This window comes from Oncorhynchus keta, chromosome 8 (assembly GCF_023373465.1).
Source record: "Oncorhynchus keta strain PuntledgeMale-10-30-2019 chromosome 8, Oket_V2, whole genome shotgun sequence".
Lineage (NCBI taxonomy): Eukaryota > Metazoa > Chordata > Actinopteri > Salmoniformes > Salmonidae > Oncorhynchus > Oncorhynchus keta.
The window spans coordinates 25,388,373-25,413,208 of record NC_068428.1 but is presented as its reverse complement, the minus strand read 5'-3'; the positions used below and the strand labels follow the sequence as shown (position 1 = coordinate 25,413,208).

At 44.7% G+C, this 24,836-nt stretch overlaps 1 protein-coding gene across 8 annotated transcripts in view; it reads right to left on the bottom strand.

Moving 5' to 3' along the window:
* Positions 1-24,836, bottom strand: part of LOC118387048 (SAM and SH3 domain-containing protein 1-like) — a 342,773-nt gene that overhangs the window by 81,462 nt on the left and 236,475 nt on the right. For 7 of the 8 annotated variants that reach the window (XM_052523873.1, XM_052523874.1, XM_035775159.2 and 4 more), the window contains exon 2: positions 13,082-13,210. In XM_052523873.1, coding sequence (XP_052379833.1) covers positions 13,082-13,210 — 129 coding nt within the window. Of the gene's footprint in view, positions 1-13,081; positions 13,211-14,614; positions 14,974-24,836 lie in introns of those variants that run through there. The other variant, XM_035775158.2, reaches the window with a different exon arrangement.

Below are 24,836 nucleotides of genomic sequence, written 5' to 3'. Positions count from 1 at the left end.
CTGTTGTCTATGATGCCCACTCCACTGTGATGGAGGTGTCTGGTGAGATGCCTGTTGTCTATGATGCCCACTCCACTGTGAAGGAGATGTCTGGTGATATGCCTGTTGTCTATGATGCCCACTCCACTGTGAAGGAGGTGTCTGGTGATATGCCTGTTGTCTAAGATGCCCACTTCACTGTGAAGGAGGTGTCTGGTGATGTGCCTGTTGTCTACGTTTCCCACTTCACTGTGAAGGAGGTGTCTGGTGATGTGCCTGTTGTCTATGATGCCCACTCCACTGTGAAGGAGGTGTCTGGTGATATGCCTGTTGTCTATGATGCCCACTTCACTGTGAAGGAGGTGTCTGGTGATGTGCCTGTTGTCTACGTTTCCCACTCCACTGTGATGGAGGTGTCTGGTGAGATGCCTGTTGTCTATGATGCCCACTTCACTGTGAAGGAGGTGTCTGGTGATATGCCTGTTGTCTATGATGCCCACTCCACTGTGAAGGAGGTGTCTGGTGAGATGCCTGTTGTCTATGATGCCCACACCACTGTGAAGGAGGTGTCTGGTGTTATGCCTGTTGTCTATGATGTCCACTCCACTGTGATGGAGGTGTCTGGTGATATGCCTGTTGTCTATGATGCCCACTTCACTGTGAAGGAGGTGTCTGGTGATATGCCTGTTGTCTATGATGCCCACTCCACTGTGAAGGAGGTGTCTGGTGATATGCCTGTTGTCTATGATGCCCACTCCACTGTGAAGGAGGTGTCTGGTGATATGCCTGTTGTCTATGATGTCCACTCCACTGTGAAGGAGGTGTTTGGTGATATGCCTGTTGTCTATGATGCCCACTCCACTGTGAAGGAGGTGTTTGGTGATATGCCTGTTGTCTATGATGCCCACTCCACTGTGAAGGCGGTGTCTGGTGAGATGCCTGTTGTCTATGATGTCCACTCCACTGTGAAGGAGGTGTCTGGTGATGTGCCTGTTGTCTATGATGCCCACTCCACTGTGAAGGAGGTGTTTGGTGATATGCCTGTTGTCTATGATGCCCACTCCACTGTGAAGGCGGTGTCTGGTGAGATGCCTGTTGTCTATGATGCCCACTCCACTGTGAAGGAGGTGTCTGGTGAGATGCCTGTTGTCTATGATGCCCACTCCACTGTGAAGGAGGTGTCTGGTGAGATGCCTGTTGTCTATGATGTCCACTCCACTGTGATGGAGGTGTCTGGTGAGATGCCTGTTGTCTATGATGCCCACTCCACTGTGAAGGAGGTGTCTGGTGATATGCCTGTTGTCTATGATGCCCACTCCACTGTGAAGGAGGTGTCTGGTGATATGCCTGTTGTCTAAGATGCCCACTTCACTGTGAAGGAGGTGTCTGGTGATGTGCCTGTTGTCTACGTTTCCCACTTCACTGTGAAGGAGGTGTCTGGTGATGTGCCTATTGTCTATGATGCCCACTTCACTGTGAAGGAGGTGTCTGGTGATATGCCTGTTGTCTATGATGCCCACTTCACTGTGAAGGAGGTGTCTGGTGATATGCCTGTTGTCTATGATGCCCACTTCACTGTGAAGGAGGTGTCTGGTGATGTGCCTGTTATCTACGTTTCCCACTCCACTGTGATGGAGGTGTCTGGTGATATGCTTGTTGTCTATGATGCCCACTTCACTGTGAAGGAGGTGTCTGGTGATATGCCTGTTGTCTATGATGCCCACTTCACTGTGAAGGAGGTGTCTGGTGATGTGCCTGTTATCTACGTTTCCCACTCCACTGTGATGGAGGTGTCTGGTGATATGCTTGTTGTCTATGATGCCCACTATATTGTGAAGGAGGTGTCTGGTGATATGCCTGTTGTCTATGATGCCCACACCACTGTGAAGGAGGTGTCTGGTGTTATGCCTGTTGTCTATGATGTCCACACACACACACACACACACACACACACACACACACACACACACACACACAGCCTCCGCTTCTAGCTCTGTTCCAAAACACAGATAGAGCCCCACAGAGACAGGAGCACAAAGCAACCCTCTGTTCCTCCTACTCCTCCAAGATGCAGAAAGAGAGAGAGTTAAGGAGGGAGAGAGGGGGAGGACTCAATCAAAAACAAGCAAACAAACCCACATCCCCTCTCACTTTCATCACCAAGCCGTGATGTGAATTCCCGATGCTCCAGAAATGCAAAGCTAACTCTCAGAAAAGGCACACAAGTCAACAAACGTTCCTCTTGCCTTGTACATATCAAATATGCAGCCTGATCACTAGAATTAGACTTAGATTTCAGACATTTGAAAAGGCCCTGAGAACGACGATATATATGCCTTCCTCGGTGCTCACAAAAAAATAAGAAAAAGACTGCCCAGCACGGGGCGCAAGAGTGCGCTGCTTAGACTACTGAGCCACCGCAGTTCACGATAGTCTAGCAAGCCGTGAGAATAATTAATGATACTTGATGCTAATAGTGTGTCATTTTGAATTATTTTGTTTTAAGCCTTCCCCAAATCATAGCCCGAACATTAAGTACGCGGAATTAATCCATCAAAAATAGACATCCATAATTGGTTGAATTTGGAAGGGAAACATATTATCTTGGTGTATGTCTCTATAAGCTTCTTCAAAACTGCTCCTGGTGTATTGCTGGCGTGCTGCAATCTTTAAGTCATACTACAGGTTCTCAATTGGATTGAGGTCTGGGCTTTGACTAGGCCATTCCAAGACATTTAAATGTTTGCCCTTAAACCACTCGAGTGTTGCTTTAGCAGTATGCTTAGGGTCATTGTCCTGCTGGAAGGTGAACCTACCTCCCAGTCTAAAATCTCTGGAAGACTGAAACAGGTTTCCCTCAAGAATTTCCCTGTATTTAGCGCCATCCATCATTCCTTCAATTCTGACAAGTTTCCCAGTCCCTGCCGATGAAAAACATTGTGTTGGGGGTGTTGGGTTTGCGCCAGACATAGTGTTTTCCTTGATGGCCAAAAAGCGCAATTTTTGTCTCATCTAACCAGAGAACATTCTTCCATATGTTTGGGGAGTCCCCATTATGCCTTTGGCGAACACCAAACGTGTTTTCTTATTTTTTACTTTAAGCAATGGCTTTTTTTCTGGCCTCTCTTGGCAGGTTTGTTGTGGTGCCATATTCTTTCCGTTTTTTTAATAATGGATTTAATGATGCTCCGTGGGATGTTCAAAGTTTCTGATATTTTTTTAGAACCCAACCCTGATCTGTACTTCTCCGCAACGTTGTCCCTGACCTGTTTGGAGAGCTCCTTGGTCTTCATGGTGCCGCTTGCTTGGTGGTGCCTCTTGCTTAGTGGTGTTGCAGACTCTGGGGCCTTTCAGAACAGGTGTACATAAAAGCGTCTGCTAAATGGCATATATTATTATTATTATTACATAAACTGAGATCATGTGACACGTAGATTACACACAGGTGGACTTTATTTAACTACTTATGTGACTTCTGAAGGTAATTGGTTGCACCACATCTTATTTAGGGGCTTCATAACAAAGGGGGTGAACACATATGCACCCACAACTTTTTGGAAATTTTTTGAAACAAGTTTTTTTTCTCCATTTCACTTCACCAATGTGGACTATGTGTATGTCTATTACAGGACATACACAAAATAGTCCACATTGGTGAAATGAAAAAAAAAAAACTAGGATTGATCAACAACAAACTTGACTGAGCTTGAAGAATTTTTAAAAGAATAATGTGCAAATGTTATAAAATTTAAGGTTTGCTAAGCTCTTAAGAGATTTACCCAGAAAGACTCACAGCTGTAATCACTACCAAAGGTGATTCTAACATGTATTGACTCAGGGCTGTGAATACTTATGCAATTAGGTATTTCTGTACTTAATTTTCAATAAATGTAAACAGTAAACAATAAACATTTCTAAAAATGTGTTTTCACTTTGTCACTAAGGGGTAGTATTGTGTATAGATGGGTGGAAGAAGAAAATCTATTTAATCCCGTTTGAATTCAGGCTGTAAAACAACAACATTTTTAATAAGTCAAGGGGTATGAATACTTTCTGAAGGCACTGCAGATTTGAGTGAACAAGAACTGTTTGAGAGTTCAGCAGGGATTGAGAACCAGTGCTGCTGACACGATATGTTTCAGAGAAAGGATGTGGTGTGTGCGACAAAATAAATAGTCCTTGAGTTTGTGTTACCTCTAATAGCACAAACAAATGTTGCACTCATAAGTTTAAGGCAGTAATGCAGTTTATAAAAAAGGAAATGTTTGTAGGCTACTTGTTGCGCATGGTGAATGGTGAACGGTGGTTCGACGTGATGAGCGAGCAGTAGGGAGCTCGCATCGTCACATACTGTTCAACGGGCGTCAATATCCAATAAATAAATGAATGTTGAAGAAAAATAGAATTGTTCAATAAATGTTCAAGAGAAAAAATACAGCTGACCAACACAACACTAGCGTGTCTCTCAAGATGTGTGTGAGACTGTGTGTACCTGATTGTGTAACAGCATGATTGCTTGTGTGTATATATAAATGCCAGATTAATGGATGTGTGTGGGTGTTTTCTTGATTGCTTATGTGTGACTGTATTGAATGAGAGAGAGAGGGAGGGAGAGAGAGATGGGGAAGAGAGTTAAGAGAGCGTGGAAAGTTACTGGAGTGAGGAGGAGAGGAGACAGTTGCTAATGCGGATCACAATGTCTACCCTGCAGACAGGAGCCTGAACATCTGACCAGACTGAACCTGGAACCAACACTAGTGCAGCCCACACTTCTCACTGAGGCCAGCAGCCTTCAAAGACAGTGCAAAACAAATACAACTTTTCAAAGGGTACAGAAACTAAATAAAATCCCAGGACATTGCAGACCATATGTGCGCCTGCTTTGGAAACACACTGAGGCTTACTATGTTGGTTGTCAGACCAGGTGGCCCAAACCATGTCAGACCAGGTGGCCAAAACCAGACCAGAACAGGTGGCCCAAACCAGACCAGGTGGCCCAGACCAGGTGGCCCAGACCAGGTCAGACCAGGTGGCCCAGACCAGGTCAGACCAGGTGGCCCAAACCATGTCAGACCAGGTGGCCCAGACCAGGTCAGACCAGGTGGCCCAGACCAGGTCAGACCAGGTGGCCCAAACCATGTCAGACCAGGTGGCCCAAACCATGTCAGACCAGGTGGCCTAAACCAGACCAGAACAGGTGGCCAAAACCAGACCAGAACAGGTGGCCTGGGGCAGGGCTTAGGGTGAGAGAGGTGGCTGTATGTCCACACCTGGAGGAAGACGTGGGAGCACCGGGGCCAGCTGGGGAGCCTGGCACCAGCCCAGTCCCGGCCAAGAGAGACAGTTAGTGGATAAACAAGACTGTGGAGAGACAAGCCTGCTGAACCAGCTGATCCTGAAGACATCACTGACAAGCACATGCGTGTGTGGATTATCACACACACACACACACACACACACACACACACACACACACACACACACACACACACACACACACAAATAGAGGCATTAGTCATGATCCAGTCTGTATGTGTGAGGTTGTGGAGTATTTTCCTGTAAATGAACGGTGGCACGCTGCAGCTCAGGGGTGATGCAGCAGACTGTGGTTCAACATGCCCGCCTTGGACCTGGATTTACGGTGTCTTTGTGTGTTTTTGCAATGTCTGCGATTAAGTGTGTGTGTGTGTGTGTGTGTGTGTGTGTGTGTGCGTATATGTGTGTATATGTGCGTATGTGTGTGTGTGTGTGTGTGTATGTGAATGTGTGTGTGCGTATATGTGTGTATATGTGCGTATGTGTGTGTGTGTGTGTGTATATGTGTGTGTGTGTGTATATGTGTGTGTGTGTGTGTGTGTGTGTGTGTGTGTGTGTGTGTGTGTGTGTGTGTGTGTGTGTGTGTGTGTGTGTGTAGCCATGGTTATGATCCAAAATGGACTAATACAGTTAAAAACACACTTCATCAATCTATAAATATTTCACTAGCAGAGCAGCTAAGCCAAGGGTCTAAAAACACAGCAACACCAAACATCTATAGACAAACCTCTGCTGATAGCTACACCGCCAAGTGCAAACCACTTTCGTTGGCAGTGACACTACCTGGGCATTCTGACCTTCAACACACGTACAAAATATCAACGTTACTTTCCTGTTGGGTGCTTATTGTGCCTGAAAGATAATAGGCTAAGTAATAAATAACGTTTAGGAAGTGGAATAGCTGGAGCAAACCCAGAGTCAGGTTGTCTCCTACTGTAGCATGTCTAACTTTGTTGAACTGACCCCATATCAAAGTAATGAGGTGAATTCTCTTCAACCAGGTATTAGCCCATAATTACAGGCATCAGCTTACCTCAGAGGAGCGCAACACAGACATGCCTAAGCTTGAGTCCTGAACCAACTGAGGCTCACACGCATCTCTACATTAGAAACCATTATAGAGAACATGAGGTGCTACCAGATGTAGGATCTTAATTGGATCACTCGTTTGATGACGAGAATGTTCCTGCAAAGCAGGAAATGCAAGCTTGTAGTTTATTTGAGTTTTTAAAAGGCTTCTAACGATGGTAATGTATCATGAAAAATGAAAAAAAGATGAAAAATGTATCAACCCCTACAAAAAATGTCCATAAATTATAATCCACATAATCATCCACATTTCCTGTTGCTGCGGGGACTATTTTCCTGCTGTAGCAAACTGGCTCAAATGAAGATCTTACACCTGTACAGATTCTCTCACAACAACACCTGACATGTCACTGACTGGGGTTCTCTGGTGTCTTACCTGGAAACCTGGATGTTGGTGCAGGAAAGAAGGCTTTGCATTTCACTAACCACTAACCTAGGGACATTTAGTCAACCTTGACAAATGGTTAGCATCAGAGAGTTTGTTATGATGAAATACAACATGCTTTTTGTGCTTATTATTGTCCTCCATATCTGATTCAATCAGAGAGATACAACTGTCTCCAGTGAGGTGGCACCTGCCAGTCCAGTCTGCCCCTACAGAGTTTCTGTATCTCCAGTATCTACCTGCCCAGTCTTGCCCTGCCCTCAGTGTCTCTCTGATCACAGAAAGACAGACAGCATAAAACACCATCGGTCATCCAGCACTCAGTGGATCTAAGACTTCATTCGTCCCGCAACAAGCCATTGTTAACAGACAGATCTCTCGTTCCGGAAGCTTCCGTAGCCTGGTGTCCTTGATCAACCAAATCGAAACTATTTGGTTTCACCAAAATAGCGTTTTAATGTTACAGAGGCATATCCAATATCTCTAGGAACAATACTTACGATTTGTCGGTTTGAATGTGTCCTTCGCTATCAATAAGCGTTTAAAACACATTTAAATCCAGGGTCTACCATTATTCACCAGTGGACTGCCATTGTAGTCCATTCTATAACACGCAGTCATGCAAGACTAGGCTACCACATAATCTCTCACTTCTACAGGTGGAAAATGGGAGACGTAAGCTCCCTCAACGAGCCGTCTGTAAACAATGGCTTGTTGCGGGACGAAAAACAGGCCAACGTACTGCTGTAGCCATCCAGCACCGATTATATGGCTGGGGTTGATGTACTTAGACTGGGCTGTAGAGAAACGAGTGAGACTGGGACACAAATAGGTTCCAAAGTCTTCCACAGAGTGGCTTTTCTATATAATGGTTTGCTTATAATCTGTTTAATGCTCACTCTGTTAGAATCACCAGTGGGGTTTAACTGTTCTCGACCAAACCAATCAAGCTTAATCAAGCCTGAAGAGAAAGTAGCACAGTCAGTGGGACTATAAGGCAGCTTGGCGACTGTGCGTGATGGAGTTAATCCATGGCCCTCATTCTCCGAGAGGGATGTTTGCCTAACACTTTGTGTTCTGGCTGCTCATAAAACTAACAGGTCAGTCAGGAAGAGGGTACGCTGATAGTCATTACAGAGACAGAGAGCCTCCATCAACATCTATGGGGCTGTTAAAAAAAAAAGATGTAACCTTTATTTAACTAGGCAAGTCAGTTAAGAACAGATCCTTATTTACAATGACGGCCTACCGGGCCAACACTGGGCCAATTGTACGCCACCCTATGGGACTCCCAATCACGGCCGGATGTGATACAGCCTGGATTCAAACCAGGGACTGTAGTGGTGCTGTAGTGGCACCTCTTGTACTGAGATGCAGTGCCTTAGACCACTGCGCCACTCGGAAGCCCAAGAAGCCCACTTCTACAACACAACCAAGACAACAGTCGGGACAGGCTCTGAGGTTGCAGGAAGCGTTTCACAAATCAAATTAACAAGGGGTTTTGTTTGGTTTGTGCAACACTTTTCCCCCGAAAAGTTTGATGTGTTGCAAGATGTCTGGAGGAGTAGTGAGAGAGAAAACAAGAAATCAAATTGGATCTATACCAAGTATGTGATACTTGGATTTGTGACCTCATTATGAGGCTAATATGAAGCTGCTATGGTTTTGCATTGTCGACAAATACTTGACCACAGCTGTAAAGGGATTCCAACGTGTTTTTCAAGGGGCAACTTCAGCTCTGTGGTATCAGTCAGTCATATGTAGAACACTACAGCCTGCCATGGTACAAAGACTAAGAGACAAACCTCCCAGACTACCCTTGGGAAGTGGTACTTAATCCTAGGTCCTGAAGACCCACAGTAAATTAAGGACCTTAATTAGTTGAATCTGGTCAGGTGTGCTGGTACTGGACTGGAACTAAAGCATGCAGACCTTGTGGGTCTCCGGGACCAGAATTGAAGAACATTCCCCTACGGCCTTTCTCACTACAGAGGAACAGTCTTCCAATGTCCACTGTCAAGTTTGCTTCGTCTAGCCAAAGTGTAAGGTTCAGGTAAGTTAACAGCTGCAGTGACCTTTGACACAGGGTCACATGCTTCAGGGTCAGTGTTGGCCTGAAGTGACTGGGGAGTGACTAAAGGCTGATCCAGACCGGACAGGGAGGGCTCGTTGTGTGTTGCAGCAGGAGTGTGAAGAAGGGAGGGGAGGCCACATCAGAACAGCAAAAGGGAAAGAGGACAGATTACAATGGGGCCAGTAGAGAGGAGAGGCCTGGTGATGAGAGAATGAAGAAGAGGAGAAGGTTTTGAAGGAGCGGGGTGGACAAGTCCTCTGAGAGGCACCACACTCGTCCCTTGTGATAGACAACCCCTCCCTGAAAGGCCATGTCCCAGCGGGGACGTCTAAATGCCAGCCCATTGTACTGTCCGTCTCTACCTTTTAACATAATGACTTTATATAACACATTCCTATTGCTCTTCTGAGAGATCCTAGATTGGACTGTCTGGCAGCCACTGTCTGGACACACTTCATATGACACAAGAGTAATACCCCACCCCCCCTCTCTCTTGCTCTCTTTCTTTACCTTATCTCCCTCTTTCTCTCTACCCATTCTCCCTCTCTCTTTCTTTCTCTCTCTATTTATTTGGCCAGTCTCCCTCTCCCTCATTTTATAATTTTTTTTTATTTCACCTTTATTTAACCAGGTAGGCTAGTTGAGAACAAGTTCTCATTTACAACTGCGACCTGGCCAAGATAAAGCAAAGCAGTTCGACACAAACAACAACACAGAGTTACACATGGAACAAACAAACATACAGTCAATAATACAACAGAAAAAAGTCTATATACAATGTGTGCAAATGGCGTGAGGAGGTAAGGCAATAAATAGGCCAATAGTAGCGAAGTCATTACAATTTAGCAAATTAACACTGGAGTGATAGATGTGCAGATGATGATGTGCAAGTAGAAATACTGGTGTGCAAAAGAGCAAAAAAGTAAATAAAACAATATGGGGATTGGATGGGCTATTTACAGATGGACTATGTACAGCTGCAGCGATCGGTTAGCTGCTCAGATACCTGATGTTTAAAGTTAGTGAGGGAGATATAAGTCTCCAACTTCAGCAATTTTTCTATTCGTTCCATTCATTGGCAGCAGAGAACTGGAAGGAAAGGCAGCCAAAGAAGGTGTTGGCTTTGGGGATGACCAGTGAGATATACCTGCTCTCTCTCCTCTGCGCCTTATCCCTCCCTTGTTCCAGTTTTGAGGCCGTCTGAGAAGGTGTCCAGTCCAGACGCATAACACCAGCCAAAGGGAGAGTGGAGTAACGGCAGTTGGTAAGAAAACACTAAATACTGACTGGACAATGTCTGCTATGTGCTTCTGTTTCAATACTGGGAAAGATATAGCATTGTCTTCAACAGTTAGTTGTGCCATTGGTAAAACTGTGAAATGGCAGTGGAATGCATATGATGCATCATGTCAGTATGTTCTCATATAAAATGGAATATGGCGTTATTAAATATACACTGAGCTCCAAAAGTATTGGGACAGTGACACATTTTTTTTGTTTTGGATCGGTACTCCAGCACTTTGGATTTGAAATGATACAATGTTTAGGAGATTAATACCATCAAATTAAAGCTGACAGTCTGCACTTTAACCTTTATAGTCATTGTAACATTTCAAATCCAAAGTACTGGAGTACAGAACCAAAACAACAAAGTATGCGCCACTGTCCCAATACTTTGAAGCTCAGTGTAGTTATCATGATATATAGTTCCTTCTACAGCTGGCTTCTGCTGAGTGTGTGAATAAACAGCCTTCCCACCACATATCTCCTCCCTCCGTTCTCTCTGTTCCTCCTCTTTCCTTTCCAAGTTGTGCAGGAGGGACAGACAGCTGCAGGCTCTCAGGTGCTCCTCCTCCTCTAGCTCTGTTAAAGATGCTCTGTAGCCCTCCCACCCCAACTCCCAAGGCCCCCGTCCTGTCCCAACCCAGCCAGCTCTTCTCTCTTCCAGGCAGGACAGACAGGCAGTAAATCCAGGCTTCCTCTTCCCCTGTTTTATCTCTCCAGGATGGAACATTCCCAACCTTCCCAATATGTACAGAGAGGTGACCCACTTCACTCATCCTCTCACACATGTAAACACATACACATGCAGACACACACATAGACAGGGGAACACACACACACGCACAAACACATATATACTGAGTGCACAAAACATTAGGAACACCTTCCTAACATTGAGTTGCACCCCCCTTTTTTGCTCTCAGAACAGCCTCAATTCGTCAGGACATGGACTCTACAAGGTGTCAAAAGCGTTCCACAGGGATGCTGGCCCATGTTGACTCCAATGCTTCCCACCATTGTGTCAAGTTGGCTAGATGTCCTTTGGGTGGACCATTCTTTGATACACAAGGGAAACTGTTGAGCGTGAAAAACCCAGCAGCGTTGCAGTTCTTGACACAAACCGTTGCGCCTGGCACCTACTACCATACTCCATTCAAAGGCACTTCAATCTTTTGTCTTACCAATTCACCCTCTGAATAGCACACAACAATCCATTTCTCAATTGTCTCAAGGCTTAAAAATCCTTCTTTAACCGGTCTACTCACCTTCATCTACACTGATTGAAGTGGATTTAAAAAGTGACATCAATAAGGGATCATAGCTTTCACCTGAATTTACCTGGTCAGTTTGTCATGGAAAGAGCAGGTGTCCTTAAAGTCTGGTATACTCAGTGTATACAGTATACACAAACACACATACGAACACACACACACGAAACACACACACACACACACACACACACACACACACACACACACACACACACACACACACACACACAAAACTATGGATTCTCTCAAACGACAGACACTGACTCTTCAATGATGGATGTGAGATTGCCTCACTGGAAAGCTCTGAGAGCAGAGCAGACATAATCTTTGGCCAACATCAATCAGGACAGCTGAGCCCTCCATAAATCACCCATACCATCTTTCATTGAGACCCCTCTCAAATCAATCAAAACCACATGGCTGCTGAAAGCCTGGGGGATTTCCTATGTGGCTCTCGTTTTCTAATCAATATCTAGCTCAAACTCTATTATGCTTATAACTGGATAGTACTTTATGATAGAGCTGAGGAGATTAACGGTGAAAATTTGTCAATGAAATAGGAGTCCTACAAATATGTCTCTAGCGTAGGTATGGTCACTCTCTTCCCACTTAATTTATCTGTTTTTGTGCTCAACACAAAATGTGTCCCTGTGACTTCTGTTACAGAATAAAACTAAATAAATAGCAGTTACTATATTTGTAAGTGCTGGATTTGTTTGAGCTTAATTTGTTTAAATTTGGCTCACTTCTTTTTATGTTCAGGATGAGTAGAATAAACTGAGGTCAGTCCAGTTTACTACTTGGAGTTCTGGAAATGCGAATTCAGAACTGAACGGATACTGTCTGTTTTCAAGGATTCTAAGCAGATACCAATCACTTTGAATAGTGTTATCATAGCCTGTTAATAAAGCTAGCATATGAACACTAACCCCCCCCATCGCTCTCTGTGTTGTGTGTGTGTATGGAGCATAGACCCCAGGGGTACTCAGAGCAGCACTCTCTGCCAGGAGCAGCTGCATTCTTCAATACCTCAGCCAGTAACTTGGCAACCCAGAGGTACCATGCCCCACTACCCTACATCCATGTGAATGAGAACCCCAAGAAGCTCCAAAACACAACCAAGCACTTTCAGGCACCAGGAGGCAGGAGGGCAAACTAAGTGTTTTAGAACACAGTCACAAACACAAACACTCACTGGATTGCTCTCCAAAATTCCCTCCCCCAACTCCCGGTCTGGCTGCCAGGCTGTTGGCTCACATTGGGAAATCACACTCTGTAAAGATATCAAACTGATCGAAGAATGACGTGTTTGAGGATACTATGAATTATAAAAAGGAGATCTGACAAAATTAACATTTTCCTCAAGCATTTTGGCTCTCACTTCACAATAGTAAAATCAGCATAGTTGTATTCTATATAAGTTCAACAACAAATTGTAGAGCCATGAAGAAGTGGGTTACCACAGCTCTTTAGCTGATATTGTATTGATCTAAGCTGGTGGGTTGCCTGTTTTGATAGGACTTGGTTATACTCTGCTGCAGTAGTAGGTGATGGTTTGTGGGGACTCAGTTCCACTGTATTGCAGCAGGATTGATGGCCTTGAGTTTGTGGGGACATGCAACAGTATGATTGGTCAGCCAATCAGGTACTCGGTATGTGATGAGTGTGTTTGTGGGGACGTACCATGTCGAGGTCCTGGGACACACGTCTCTTGCGTAGCTCCTCCATGCGGTCGCTGACGTCACTGAAGCAGGTGTTGTAGTACTCAGAATACTCCTGGGCCAGGTCATCAATGTTCCCTAGAGAACCATCCTACGCAACACAGAGAGAGAGAGAGACAGAGAGTCATTGAGAATGAGGGAGAGATTCCGAGGGAGAAAATAGAAGCAGCTCATATGTTCGAACATGGTAGAATGGAGGAAAGATGTAGGTTCTCGAGACATTTTCCAGTACACTCATTACTCAATCTGAGCAGCCAATATGACACCAAAGCCTTCGTCTGGAGGAATAACATTGGCTGAGTCAATCCTTTCAGTAAGCTCCACACTCCCCTGACCGCATTCACCTCCACAGTACAGTACCCAGGTGAGATAAACGGACCTACTAACAACCTCAGCTCCCCATCTGTCTCTCACTCTGGGCGAAGCACAGCCTAATAAAACCGCTACACATACGCTTGTAATCAGGAGCGCGTGAGAGGCACCAACTAGCAGGAAGGTGGTGCAGTGTGGAGGGCGGTGGGCAGGGGCACACAAATCTAATCACTCGCACACCACTTCTTCCTCTGGTTGCCAATCTGGACTATAGTTATTAGCTAACTGGCTAACACAGTTGTGCTACTGAGGGAGGGGTTAGAGGTTACAGCCCCTTTACCCTTTAGCTCTGTGGCCTATACTAGCTATGGCCTGTTGTGAAAGGACAAGGAGAAAGGAGAAGGAAAGTACATCAGTGTGATTTGTGGAAGATGAAGCCCTATAAACAAGCTCCTGTTGAGATGAAGATTGTCTGGGACAGTGTGTTTGTGTCTCTGCTAGAGGGGATGTATTGCAGTCAACCATGAGTGTTTCCTGGGTTTGGTCAGTTAACATACACAATCACAGATCAGAGATGCCCTTTAAACCCCGGCTATGACATTCTCCCAACCCCAACCACCCTCTTCCTGCCGGGGGGTCACCTCTGTGCTGGGTTCCTGTCTTTGTGTAGAAGACGGTGTTTGGGTAGAAGGAGGAAGTATGTTCCAGTCACTCATACACTCTAAATAACAAAGACTTTACTTAACAGAATACACTAGCCCCAAAACACATGGTTGAAGATTCAGAGAGGAACTGTAGAATCAATACTAAAGAAGCAGAACCTGCTAGTGCATTGCTATACATTGAAACCAGAGGAGAATTACATACATGTATGGGTTGTGTTTCCACTCCAAGGTTATGAGTGAGAGTCATAGCCATCGACCCTTCACTAAGACCCACCCCCTAGGTTAATGTTGCAACCTTGGACAACATTTTCCCAAGAAGCTCCATTCCCCATTCAAACTACTGGAGAAAACCTCTCGCAACGATCTCAAACTGTGTTTTTAATACACAATCAAATTAAACACAGACTACCCCTTATTAATCAGGAGACTGTCGGGTATGTTGTGGTGGACTGTCATTAGTGTGGCTATGCACTAGATGGCTCTGAATGGCCTGTCATGCAGTTAAATCTACTACTTACCATTTTGGGTTTTAACTTGTTCTCTCAAGTCGTATCCTGATGTCGACAGCAGATTATAGTTGTATTCATAATATAGATAACTTAGCTAGCTAACATACATTTCAAGAAAACCTGTTATATTAAGTGGCTAGCTAGCGTTAGCAACGTTTTGTGGTCAGTAAGACTGAGAGCTAGCTAACCAGCTGAGCTAGCAAATAAACCAAAGTATATATTTTTTATTAACAAAATGCAGGTTCTGCATTTCAGGAATCACAGTAGCAAGTAAACCTTTAAACAATTTAGCTACTTTTTGATGAAAACTCACAGTTTTGCCATAGCGCTCATTGACTTTCATGCGTTTGAAAATGTGAGCTTGTCTAAGGTGTCAGACTCAATGACAGTTGCTATATATTGGAGCGCTGCGATTGGTTGCCCAATATTCTGTGGTGGGGCTTAGCGAAGGGGCAACTGTACTACTAACTGACGGGTTGGAGAGCAACGGAAACATCTTTCACTGAGAAGATTTGAGAAGCGTCTCTCTATGGTGCTTGGACTCATAACTACTCGGTGCTGTGTATGTTGACAACCATTGCAGTGATGGCCAATCGTTCCATATTTATTAGTGTTGATCTAGTCAGTGCCTGGTTTGGTGAGTGGTCAGCATGCATTGAGTCACTCTGCGAGGAGTGAACGGTCTCTCAGTCTTAGTTTGTCTCTGTCTCTCTCTGTGGTCCTCTAAACAGGACCCAGTATCTCTGTGCCAACATGGGATGAATGGGGTACTGTGGAGGCAGTGTGCCACACACACACACAAACTCCGGGCAGACGTGCACACACACACCCTGGGAAGGCAGAGAGAGGGTCTTCTTCTGAGAGGGCTTTCCAAAACAACATTGAGGATGAAAACAACAAACTAGTCCACACTGTGGAAAAACACAAACCTGAAGTGAATCCCACCATCACCCATCGGTAATGCATTCCACATTAACAACAGAATATTGAAATACATTCTAGACAGACAGAGGCCCCTTTCTCAAAAATCCAGATTGTTCAGCTTTATTTTCCTCCACTCACTCCTCCTCCCACCATAGAATACTTCTTCGTAACTCTAGCTACGTCCAGACTGTGACATATGGTTAGAGGTGGCTGAGATTCCCTATGGAAGCACTCTCTCACTCTCTGGGCAGAGAGCAGACACGTGTCTCCCCACATTCCTCACTCAGAGAGAGAAGCACACTCTTATTAGAGACTAGCTACAGTACTGCCTAATCCCCAGAAACATGGCACAACCATGTCCAAGAGGGTGACAGACAGACCCAGATACTAGGGTTGCAGTCAGTGTAGCTGTCCATGTAGAACACCTGATTACAACTCAGGCAGATATTTAGTGACAGTTCATTACCTTTCTGGGTCTATAAAACAAACTGTCCATGTCTGTGTAAACATCTTAGTCACAACTCCAGTTTGTGTAAATAAGTTTGTGTACTAAATGTACAGATGTTCAGCAGGCTGTATGTGTTAAATGCCTAGAATACTGTATAGGCAGGCATGGATTCCATCTCATCTGTCAGCACTGTTTGTCTGTAATACTTCAACTCTCCAAGCTCCAGACCCAGAGGTAAAGCCAATGGCCTATGCTGTAGTTTAACATTACAATGTGATTTATTATGTTGTTGTCAGTGTTATTACAGTGCTGTTGCAGTGTTGTTACAGTGCTGTTAGTGTTGTTACAGTGCTGTTACAGTGCTGTTGCTGTGTTGTTACAGTGTTGTTACAGTGCTGTTAGTGTTTTTACAGTGTTGTTGCAGTGCTGTTACAGTGTTGTTACAGTGCTGTTGCAGTGTTGTTACAGTGCTGTTGCAGTGTTGTTACAGTGCTGTTGCAGTGTTGTTACAGTGCTGTTGCAGTGTTGTTACAGTGCTGTTGCAGTGTTGTTACAGTGCTGTTACAGTTCTGTTACGGTGTTATTACAGTGCTGTTGCAGTGTTATTACAGTGCTGTTGCAGTGTTGTTACAGTGCTGTTGCAGTGTTGTTACAGTGCTGTTGCAGTGTTGTTACAGTGCTGTTGCAGTGCTGTTACAGTGCTGTTGCAGTGTTGTTACAGTGCTGTTGCAGTGTTGTTACAGTGCTGTTGCAGTGCTGTTACGGTGTTATTACAGTGCTGTTATTACAGTGCTGTTGCAGTGTTGTTACAGTGCTGTTAGTGTTGTTACAGTGCTGTTACAGTGCTGTTGCTGTGTTGTTACAGTGTTGTTACAGTGCTGTTAGTGTTTTACAGTGTTGTTGCAGTGCTGTTACAGTGTTGTTGCAGTGCTGTTACAGTGTTGTTGCAGTGCTGTTGCAGTGTTGTTACAGTGCTGTTGCAGTGTTGTTACAGTGTTGTTACAGTGCTGTTGCAGTGTTGTTACAGTGTTGTTACAGTGATGTTGCAGTGCTAGGTCTTTCCTTACTGCAGTGTTCCTCTCAGGGGGGCCGGTGTGTGTGTAGCATACCTGGGATTCCTCTCCTACCATGAGCTCATGTAGCCCATCAATCAGCCTCTACACAGCTGGGAGCCTGACTAAGAGCCTGAATTGGAGCCTGACTGGGAGAATGACTGGGAGCCGGACTGGGGGCCCACTTCATAACGGACAGCTTGTATGCACATGTGTCAATGAGACAATGACAAGATGACAAGGGACGGCCTAGTGTTTAGAGCGTTGGGCCAGTAACTGAAAGGTTGCAAGATCGAATCCCCGAGCTGACAAAGTAAAAATCTGTCGTTCTGCAAGGCAGTTAACCCACTGTTCCTAGGCCACCTAGTTAAATAAATAAATGGTTATTTACTTAACTAGGCAAGTCAGTTAAGGTAAAAAAATATTTTAAAAATATGTTAGAAAAAAAGATGGAAGTGATTTATTGACTATGTGTCTGTTTATTGTAAGTGATTGTGTATGTGAGAGTGAGTGTGCATTTTGTGTGTGTGTGGGAGTGAAGGAATGTGATAACAATAGTCCATATGGCAGTGTGAGGGGGGTACTGAGGGGGTATGGAGCCAGTGGACAGGGGTGATTTGTGAGGGGGGTACTGAGGGGGTATGGAGCCAGTGGACAGGGGTGATTTGTGACGAGGTATTGAATGGGGAGGCTGGGGGTGGCTGGGGGTTGGAGGGGGTAAAACATCTGTAGGTTGGGGAGACAGCCTTTATCTAACACAGAGGCTATGGAGAAGGCTTTATCCGAACAACAACAACCCTGGGGTCTGTGTCTGTTAGGCTAGCAGGCTAAACCACCCGTTGAAAATCTGAGTATCCTAAAATGATTAGGGAAGCACTATATATATCGGTGAACAAATCGGAATCGAACGATATTAGCTAAAAACGACAACGTCGGTATTGGCCCAATGTGTAGTTTAACACTGATGTTAAAAACCAATGTCAGTGGCCTCCCGGGTGGGGGAGACACTGCATTGCAGTGCTAGCTGTGCCACCAGAGTTTCTGGGTTCGAGTCCAGGCTCTACCGCAGCCGGCTGCAACCGGGAGGCCCATGGGGCGGCGCACAATGTGTTGTCTGGGGTAGGGAGGGTTTGGCTGGCAGGGATATCCTTGTCTCATCGCGCACTAGCAACTCCTGTGGTGGGCTGGGCGCAGTGCACGCTGACCAGGTGTTTCCTCCAACACATTGGTGCGGCTGGCTTTCGGGTTGGATGGGCATTGTGTCAAGAAGCAGTGCGGTTTGTGTTTTGGAGGACGCACTCTCCCGAGTCCGCACGGGAGTTGCAGTGATGAGACAAGACCATAACTACTACCAATTGGAGAAAAATGGGGTAAAAACAAACGATGTCAAATTATAACGATGTAAAATTTTGCGCTACACGTGCAACACAGCACACTGCTGTGTGGATCAAGCAGTCATTTGAAAGAGTAAGAAAATTTCAGAGCAACAACTCAAAGGCGAAATCCATTAAAGCCAAGATAATGGAATTCGTTGTCCTTGACAATCAACCTTTCTCTGTCATGGGTTATGTTGGCTTTCGCCGACTGAGCACCGGTACACACTATCAAGTGCGCTATTTTTCAGATGTTGCTTTACCAGAGTTACACAGTAATAGCACACTGCTATTAGCTTCACGACATACATACTATGGAACGCCGTTTGGGTCTTTGCATGTCAAAAAAGATACAGTAGCACTGTCAGAGCTGTACAAAAAAGTCTGCAAACAAGCAAACACCGGCCACGAACGATATTTACAATACCGCGTTGGTAATAAAGCATAATTTGTTCGACCCCAACTTCTGGGGTAGCTAGCTTTAGCTTGGTACCTAGCTAGCACCAATACAACCAGCCTGAAAGCAATGACCAGTAGAAACTGCAGTCCTTTTCATTATTCTTAGCAATGATTTAGGAATCCTTGTGAGTAAATATTAGCTAGGTTGCCACTTGTTGCTCGCCTATTGAAACTGAACTTCAGTTAACGTTATAAGCTACCGTTATAAGCAGTCAGCTAGCATCATCTGGCTAGTGAGGATCGACCGGACCGGGTTATGTTTTATGTGAATCTAGCCACAATAAGGATTAGGCACAATAGTGGAATTTGCGGTTTGCCTTCAAAATAAAAGTACGTAATTGACAGTGATGCAAATGAATACAACTAGTAGAACTATGCCATACTTTTATTTTGAAGGCTAACCACAAAGTCCACTATTGTGGCTAATCCTTACTGTGGCGAGCTTCACATAGAAAGGTCCGACACCCATTAATCAAATAAGAATTGTCTTATAAATGAGGGTTATTTTAGATGACACCTAGCTACATAGTTAGCTTGCTAACTATATAGCTACTGAAACAGATGTCGTTTTGCTATGTTTTTAGGGAAGAACATTGTTTCCATCAATGAGCTAGCTAGCTTTTTTTATGACCAGCTCTGTAGGTGCACGAGACAACTTTACCAGCATCATAGCATTCGTATCGATGAATCGTTGTGACATATGAAATACGAGTGATGGTGTTATCAATGTGTAATAACTATGTAAAAAATGTATGAACGCGTTAAATTATTATGTGATTTGCAGTCATGTTCAGGTCCTGATTGGTCAACAAACTTATTTGACACATCAAATAGTGTTATTTGACAGGTCAAAGACCCAAACGGTGTTCCATAGAAATCCTGATTGAGAATTAAACGACTGAAAATATTAAAAACAAAACAGCACAGCAAGTAAGTGAAATAAATAGATGTTGATGAAGTTTTACTGGTAATGGGGACATACGCAAATGCCAAAAAAATAACTTTTTGGTCAGTGTGTGTGTGTGTGTAACCTTTATTTAACTAGGCGAGTCAGTTAAGAACAAATTCTTAGTTAAAATGACGGCCCGGACGACACTGGGCCAATTGTGTTTCGCCCTATGGGACTCCCAATCATGGCAGGATTGTGATACAGCCTGGATTCGAACCAGGGACTGGAGTGACGCCTCTTGCACTGAGATGCAGTGCCTTAGACCGCTGCGTCCGTGTGTGTTAACAATTTAACTGTACTAGAATGCTTATCGGTATCGGTATCGTTTTTTTGGGCAAGGAAAATATCGGATATTGGTATCGGCTAAAAATGTCATATCGGTGCATCACTAAAAATTATGTTAATGTATGTGTGTGTATTTAATTAAAACAAAATGGAAGGAATAACAACAACAACAACGGTTTTATGGAGATGAAAACCCATAATGCAATAGACCAAACTTTGTTTGGCTCCCACCCTGTGTATACAAGAGTGCACCACCCTGCCTTGAGTCACGTTCAATGGTCATGTTCACAGTCAGAACAGGATATAAAAGACAACACCCAAGGTGTAAGAGAGAGGAGAGGAAAGAAAGAGGAAAAGAAAGAGAGGAGAGAGAGAGACAGAGACAGAGAGAGAGAGATAAGACTGTTCTTGCTCGCCTCACTGACCATTCCTAATTTCAGGTTTAGCCGAACCTCTTCAGAACACAGTGCCAACACTTTAGGGGCAGGTCCAATCTCCTCACTTTACTTCAAGACTTTACGGAACAATGCTCTTACCAACGGCTTGGAGGGAATGCTGTGAGGCTTTCCAGTAAAAAACTCTTGAGGCTGGAGTTTGTTATTCGAAACCACTAGTGGGAGGACTGACATGACTTGGCTCATGGTTTACTGTCTCTAAGCTTACAGGGACTGTTTATATGAATAATTCTGCAGTATACTTTGAAATACATGTCTGACTAACAGCCATAGGTTTAGAGGTTTCTGTCCATGATTCCACATGAGAATATTCTCTATTTTCCATTGACAGAGAGAGGTATAGGAGAGAGTGTTCAGACTGGAATCTAGACCCATGGGTGAGTAACATATAAGGACATGAGGAACTGTAGGGGGTGACATGGGGTCCTGCTGACCTCTGCTCAGCTAATTAATTAACCATAGAATTCCTGTCATTCTCACTGTGACCACACTGGGAGGGTAGGGGGTGGTGGTGCAACAGTATTATCCATGGCATCTGGGAGACATCCTTGGGCCACTGCTGAACAGTAATGCATGGCTATTCTCTACATGTCATAGGCCTTAACGTTACAAGGTCATGCCCCATGTTGACCCAGAAACACCTTCCTTATCAGGCAGATGTAAGTAGCTGTGTGGTGATGCAACCATCCACTCAAAACATCCATTTCAAAAACACACTCCGTAACTCAACAGCCAATTGACTTTGTATGCTCTAAGTAAAATCTGCTCAAACGCAAACCATAACTCACTCTGTGCCCTTCAATCCCATCTCAACAGCCATGCTGAAACATTAACTCTGTGCCCTTCAATCCCATCTAAACAGCCATGCTGAAACATTAACTCTGTGCCCTTCAATCCCATCTAAACAGCCATGCTGAAACATTAACTCTGTGCCCTTCAATCCCATCTAAACAGCCATGCTGAAACATTAACTCTGTGCCCTTCAATCCCATCTCAACAGCCATGCTGAAACATTAACTCTGTGCCCTTCAATCCCATCTAAACAGCCATGCTGAAACATTAACTCTGTGCCCTTCAATCCCATCTAAACAGCCATGCTGAAACATTAACTCTGTGCCCTTCAATCCCATCTAAACAGCCATGCTGAAACATTAACTCTGTGCTCTCATTGTGCCGGAGCTGCAAACCTTTACTGTTCAGTTCTTTGAATTGAAATCTAGGGGAATCTCCTGGGTGTTGCAATTCAACACTTATCCTGGATGGATTCAAGGTCCTGATTTCCCAGAGCACTCAGTGGTAGTCTATGAGGACAAATACCTCATGAGCAAGCAAACTGATCTTTCTGTGCTTTCTGAGGCAAAGAAAACAACAAAAGTAGCAAGAATGTACACTCAGCTGAAATAACTTCCCCTTTGTAAATAGCACACCAAGACCCTTCTGTCAGTTATTAAAACATTCCATAGCCAGCATGCAGGGCTAAACTCAGTGCACTGACCTTTTGGGTCCTCTCGCATGCTAACAACTAACTGCCAAGTTAGCTACAGTACTAATCTCTACATTTATTTGATTTTAATTGATGTTCAAATCAAATCAAATTGCAGACATTACCGTGAAATGCTTACTTATGAGCCCTTTTCCAGCAATGCAGAGTTAAAAAGTAAAATAAAATGTAAAATATTAATGTAAATACGAACACAATAAAATAACAATAAATATATATATAACTATATAGCTATATACAAGGAGTACAGGTTCTAAGTCAATATGCAGGAGTACAGGGTCGTTGAAGTACTTTAGGTAATATGTACATGTAGGTAGGGGTAAAAGTGACTAGGCAATCAGGAGAGATAATGAACAGAGCAGCAGCAGCATATGTGAAGAGTGTGAAAGTGTGTCTATGTGTGAGTGTGTGTGGCGTTAATATGTATGTGTTTTGTGAGTGTGTTTTGTGAGTGTGTGTGTGTGTGTGTGTGTGTGTGTGTGTGTGTGTGTGTGTGTGTGTGTGTGTGTGTGTGTGTGTGAGTGAGTGAGTGAGTGTAGTGTATGTGAGTGAGTGTGAGTGTAGTGTATGTGAGTGTGTGGGTGAGTGAGTGTAGTGTATGTGAGTGTGTGGGTGAGTGAGTGTAGTGTATGTGAGTGTGTGGGTGAGTGAGTGTAGTGTATGTGAGTGTGTGGGTGAGTGAGTGTAGTGTATGTGAGTGTGTGGGTGAGTGAGTGTAGTGTATGTGAGTGTGTGGGTGAGTGAGTGTAGTGTATGTGAGTGTGTGGGTGAGTGAGTGTAGTGTATGTGAGTGTGTGGGTGAGTGAGTGTAGTGTATGTGAGTGTGTGGGTGAGTGAGTGTAGTGTATGTGAGTGTGTGGGTGAGTGAGTGTAGTGTATGTGAGTGTGTGGGTGAGTGAGTGTAGTGTATGTGAGTGTGTGGGTGAGTGAGTGTAGTGTATGTGAGTGTGTGGGTGAGTGAGTGTAGTGTATGTGAGTGTGTGGGTGAGTGAGTGTAGTGTATGTGAGTGTGTGGGTGAGTGAGTGTAGTGTATGTGAGTGTGTGGGTGAGTGAGTGTAGTGTATGTGAGTGTGTGGGTGAGTGAGTGTAGTGTATGTGAGTGTGTGGGTGAGTGAGTGTAGTGTATGTGAGTGTGTGGGTGAGTGAGTGTAGTGTATGTGAGTGTGTGGGTGAGTGAGTGTAGTGTATGTGAGTGTGTGGGTGAGTGAGTGTAGTGTATGTGAGTGTGTGGGTGAGTGAGTGTAGTGTATGTGAGTGTGTGGGTGAGTGAGTGTAGTGTATGTGAGTGTGTGGGTGAGTGAGTGTAGTGTATGTGAGTGTGTGGGTGAGTGAGTGTAGTGTATGTGAGTGTGTGGGTGAGTGAGTGTAGTGTATGTGAGTGTGTGGGTGAGTGAGTGTAGTGTATGTGAGTGTGTGGGTGAGTGAGTGTAGTGTATGTGAGTGTGTGGGTGAGTGAGTGTAGTGTATGTGAGTGTGTGGGTGAGTGAGTGTAGTGTATGTGAGTGTGTGGGTGAGTGAGTGTAGTGTATGTGAGTGTGTGGGTGAGTGAGTGTAGTGTATGTGAGTGTGTGGGTGAGTGAGTGTAGTGTATGTGAGTGTGTGGGTGAGTGAGTGTAGTGTATGTGAGTGTGTGGGTGAGTGAGTGTAGTGTATGTGAGTGTGTGGGTGAGTGAGTGTAGTGTATGTGAGTGTGTGGGTGAGTGAGTGTAGTGTATGTGAGTGTGTGGGTGAGTGAGTGTAGTGTATGTGAGTGTGTGGGTGAGTGAGTGTAGTGTATGTGAGTGTGTGGGTGAGTGAGTGTAGTGTATGTGAGTGTGTGGGTGAGTGAGTGTAGTGTATGTGAGTGTGTGGGTGAGTGAGTGTAGTGTATGTGAGTGTGTGGGTGAGTGAGTGTGCTTTGGAGTGTCAGTGTAGAATGTGTCAGTCCAAGAGCCAGTGCAACAATGTCAGTGCAAAAAAGGGGGGTCAATGCAAATAGTCCAGGTGACCATTGATTAACAGTTCAGCAGTCTTATGTTTTGGGGGTAAAGCTGTTCAGGAACATTTAGCTGTTTTGAAAATGTTTAGGGTCTTCCTCTGACACCGCCTGGTATAAAGGTTGTGGATGGCAGGGAGCTCAGCCCCAGTGATGTACTGGAGCGTACACACTACCCTCTGTAACGCCACACTGCCAGGTCTTTTGCCTCCTCCCTATAGGCTGTCTCGTTGTCGTCAGTGATCAGGCATACCACCGTCGTGTCGTCTGCAAACTTAATGTTGCTTGGAGACGTGAGCAGTGTTGGAGTCGTGCACAGCCACGCATTTGTGGATGAACAGGGAGTAAAAGGAGGGGACTAAACACGCACCCCTTTTGTCCAGGTGGGAAAGAGCAGTGTGGAGTGCAATGGAGATTGCATCATCTATGGATCTGTTGGGGTGGTATGCGAATTGGAGTGGGTCCAGGGTGTCTGGGATGATGGTGTTGATGTGAGCCATGACCAGCCTTTCAAAGCATTTCACTGCTACAGATGTTGTCCACCTTCACATGCAAGATAGTTTGGTGCTCTCTCTCTCTCTCCCTCTCTCTCTCTCTCTCTCTCAAAGCCAGTGCTTTTATTTGTCATGTCAGAAGACATTACAGAGGTCTCTAAACCATTCGCTCTAGCTAACGTGTTTGCTCTGCTCCTAGCTTTAGGTACACATTCCAGACAGTGCTGCTTTTCATACTGAGGCCGGTTCCGTGCTTATTGAGTTATGCTGTTCTGTTCGCGCTGTGCAAAAGGCTTTTGTCAGTGTCAGGACTTG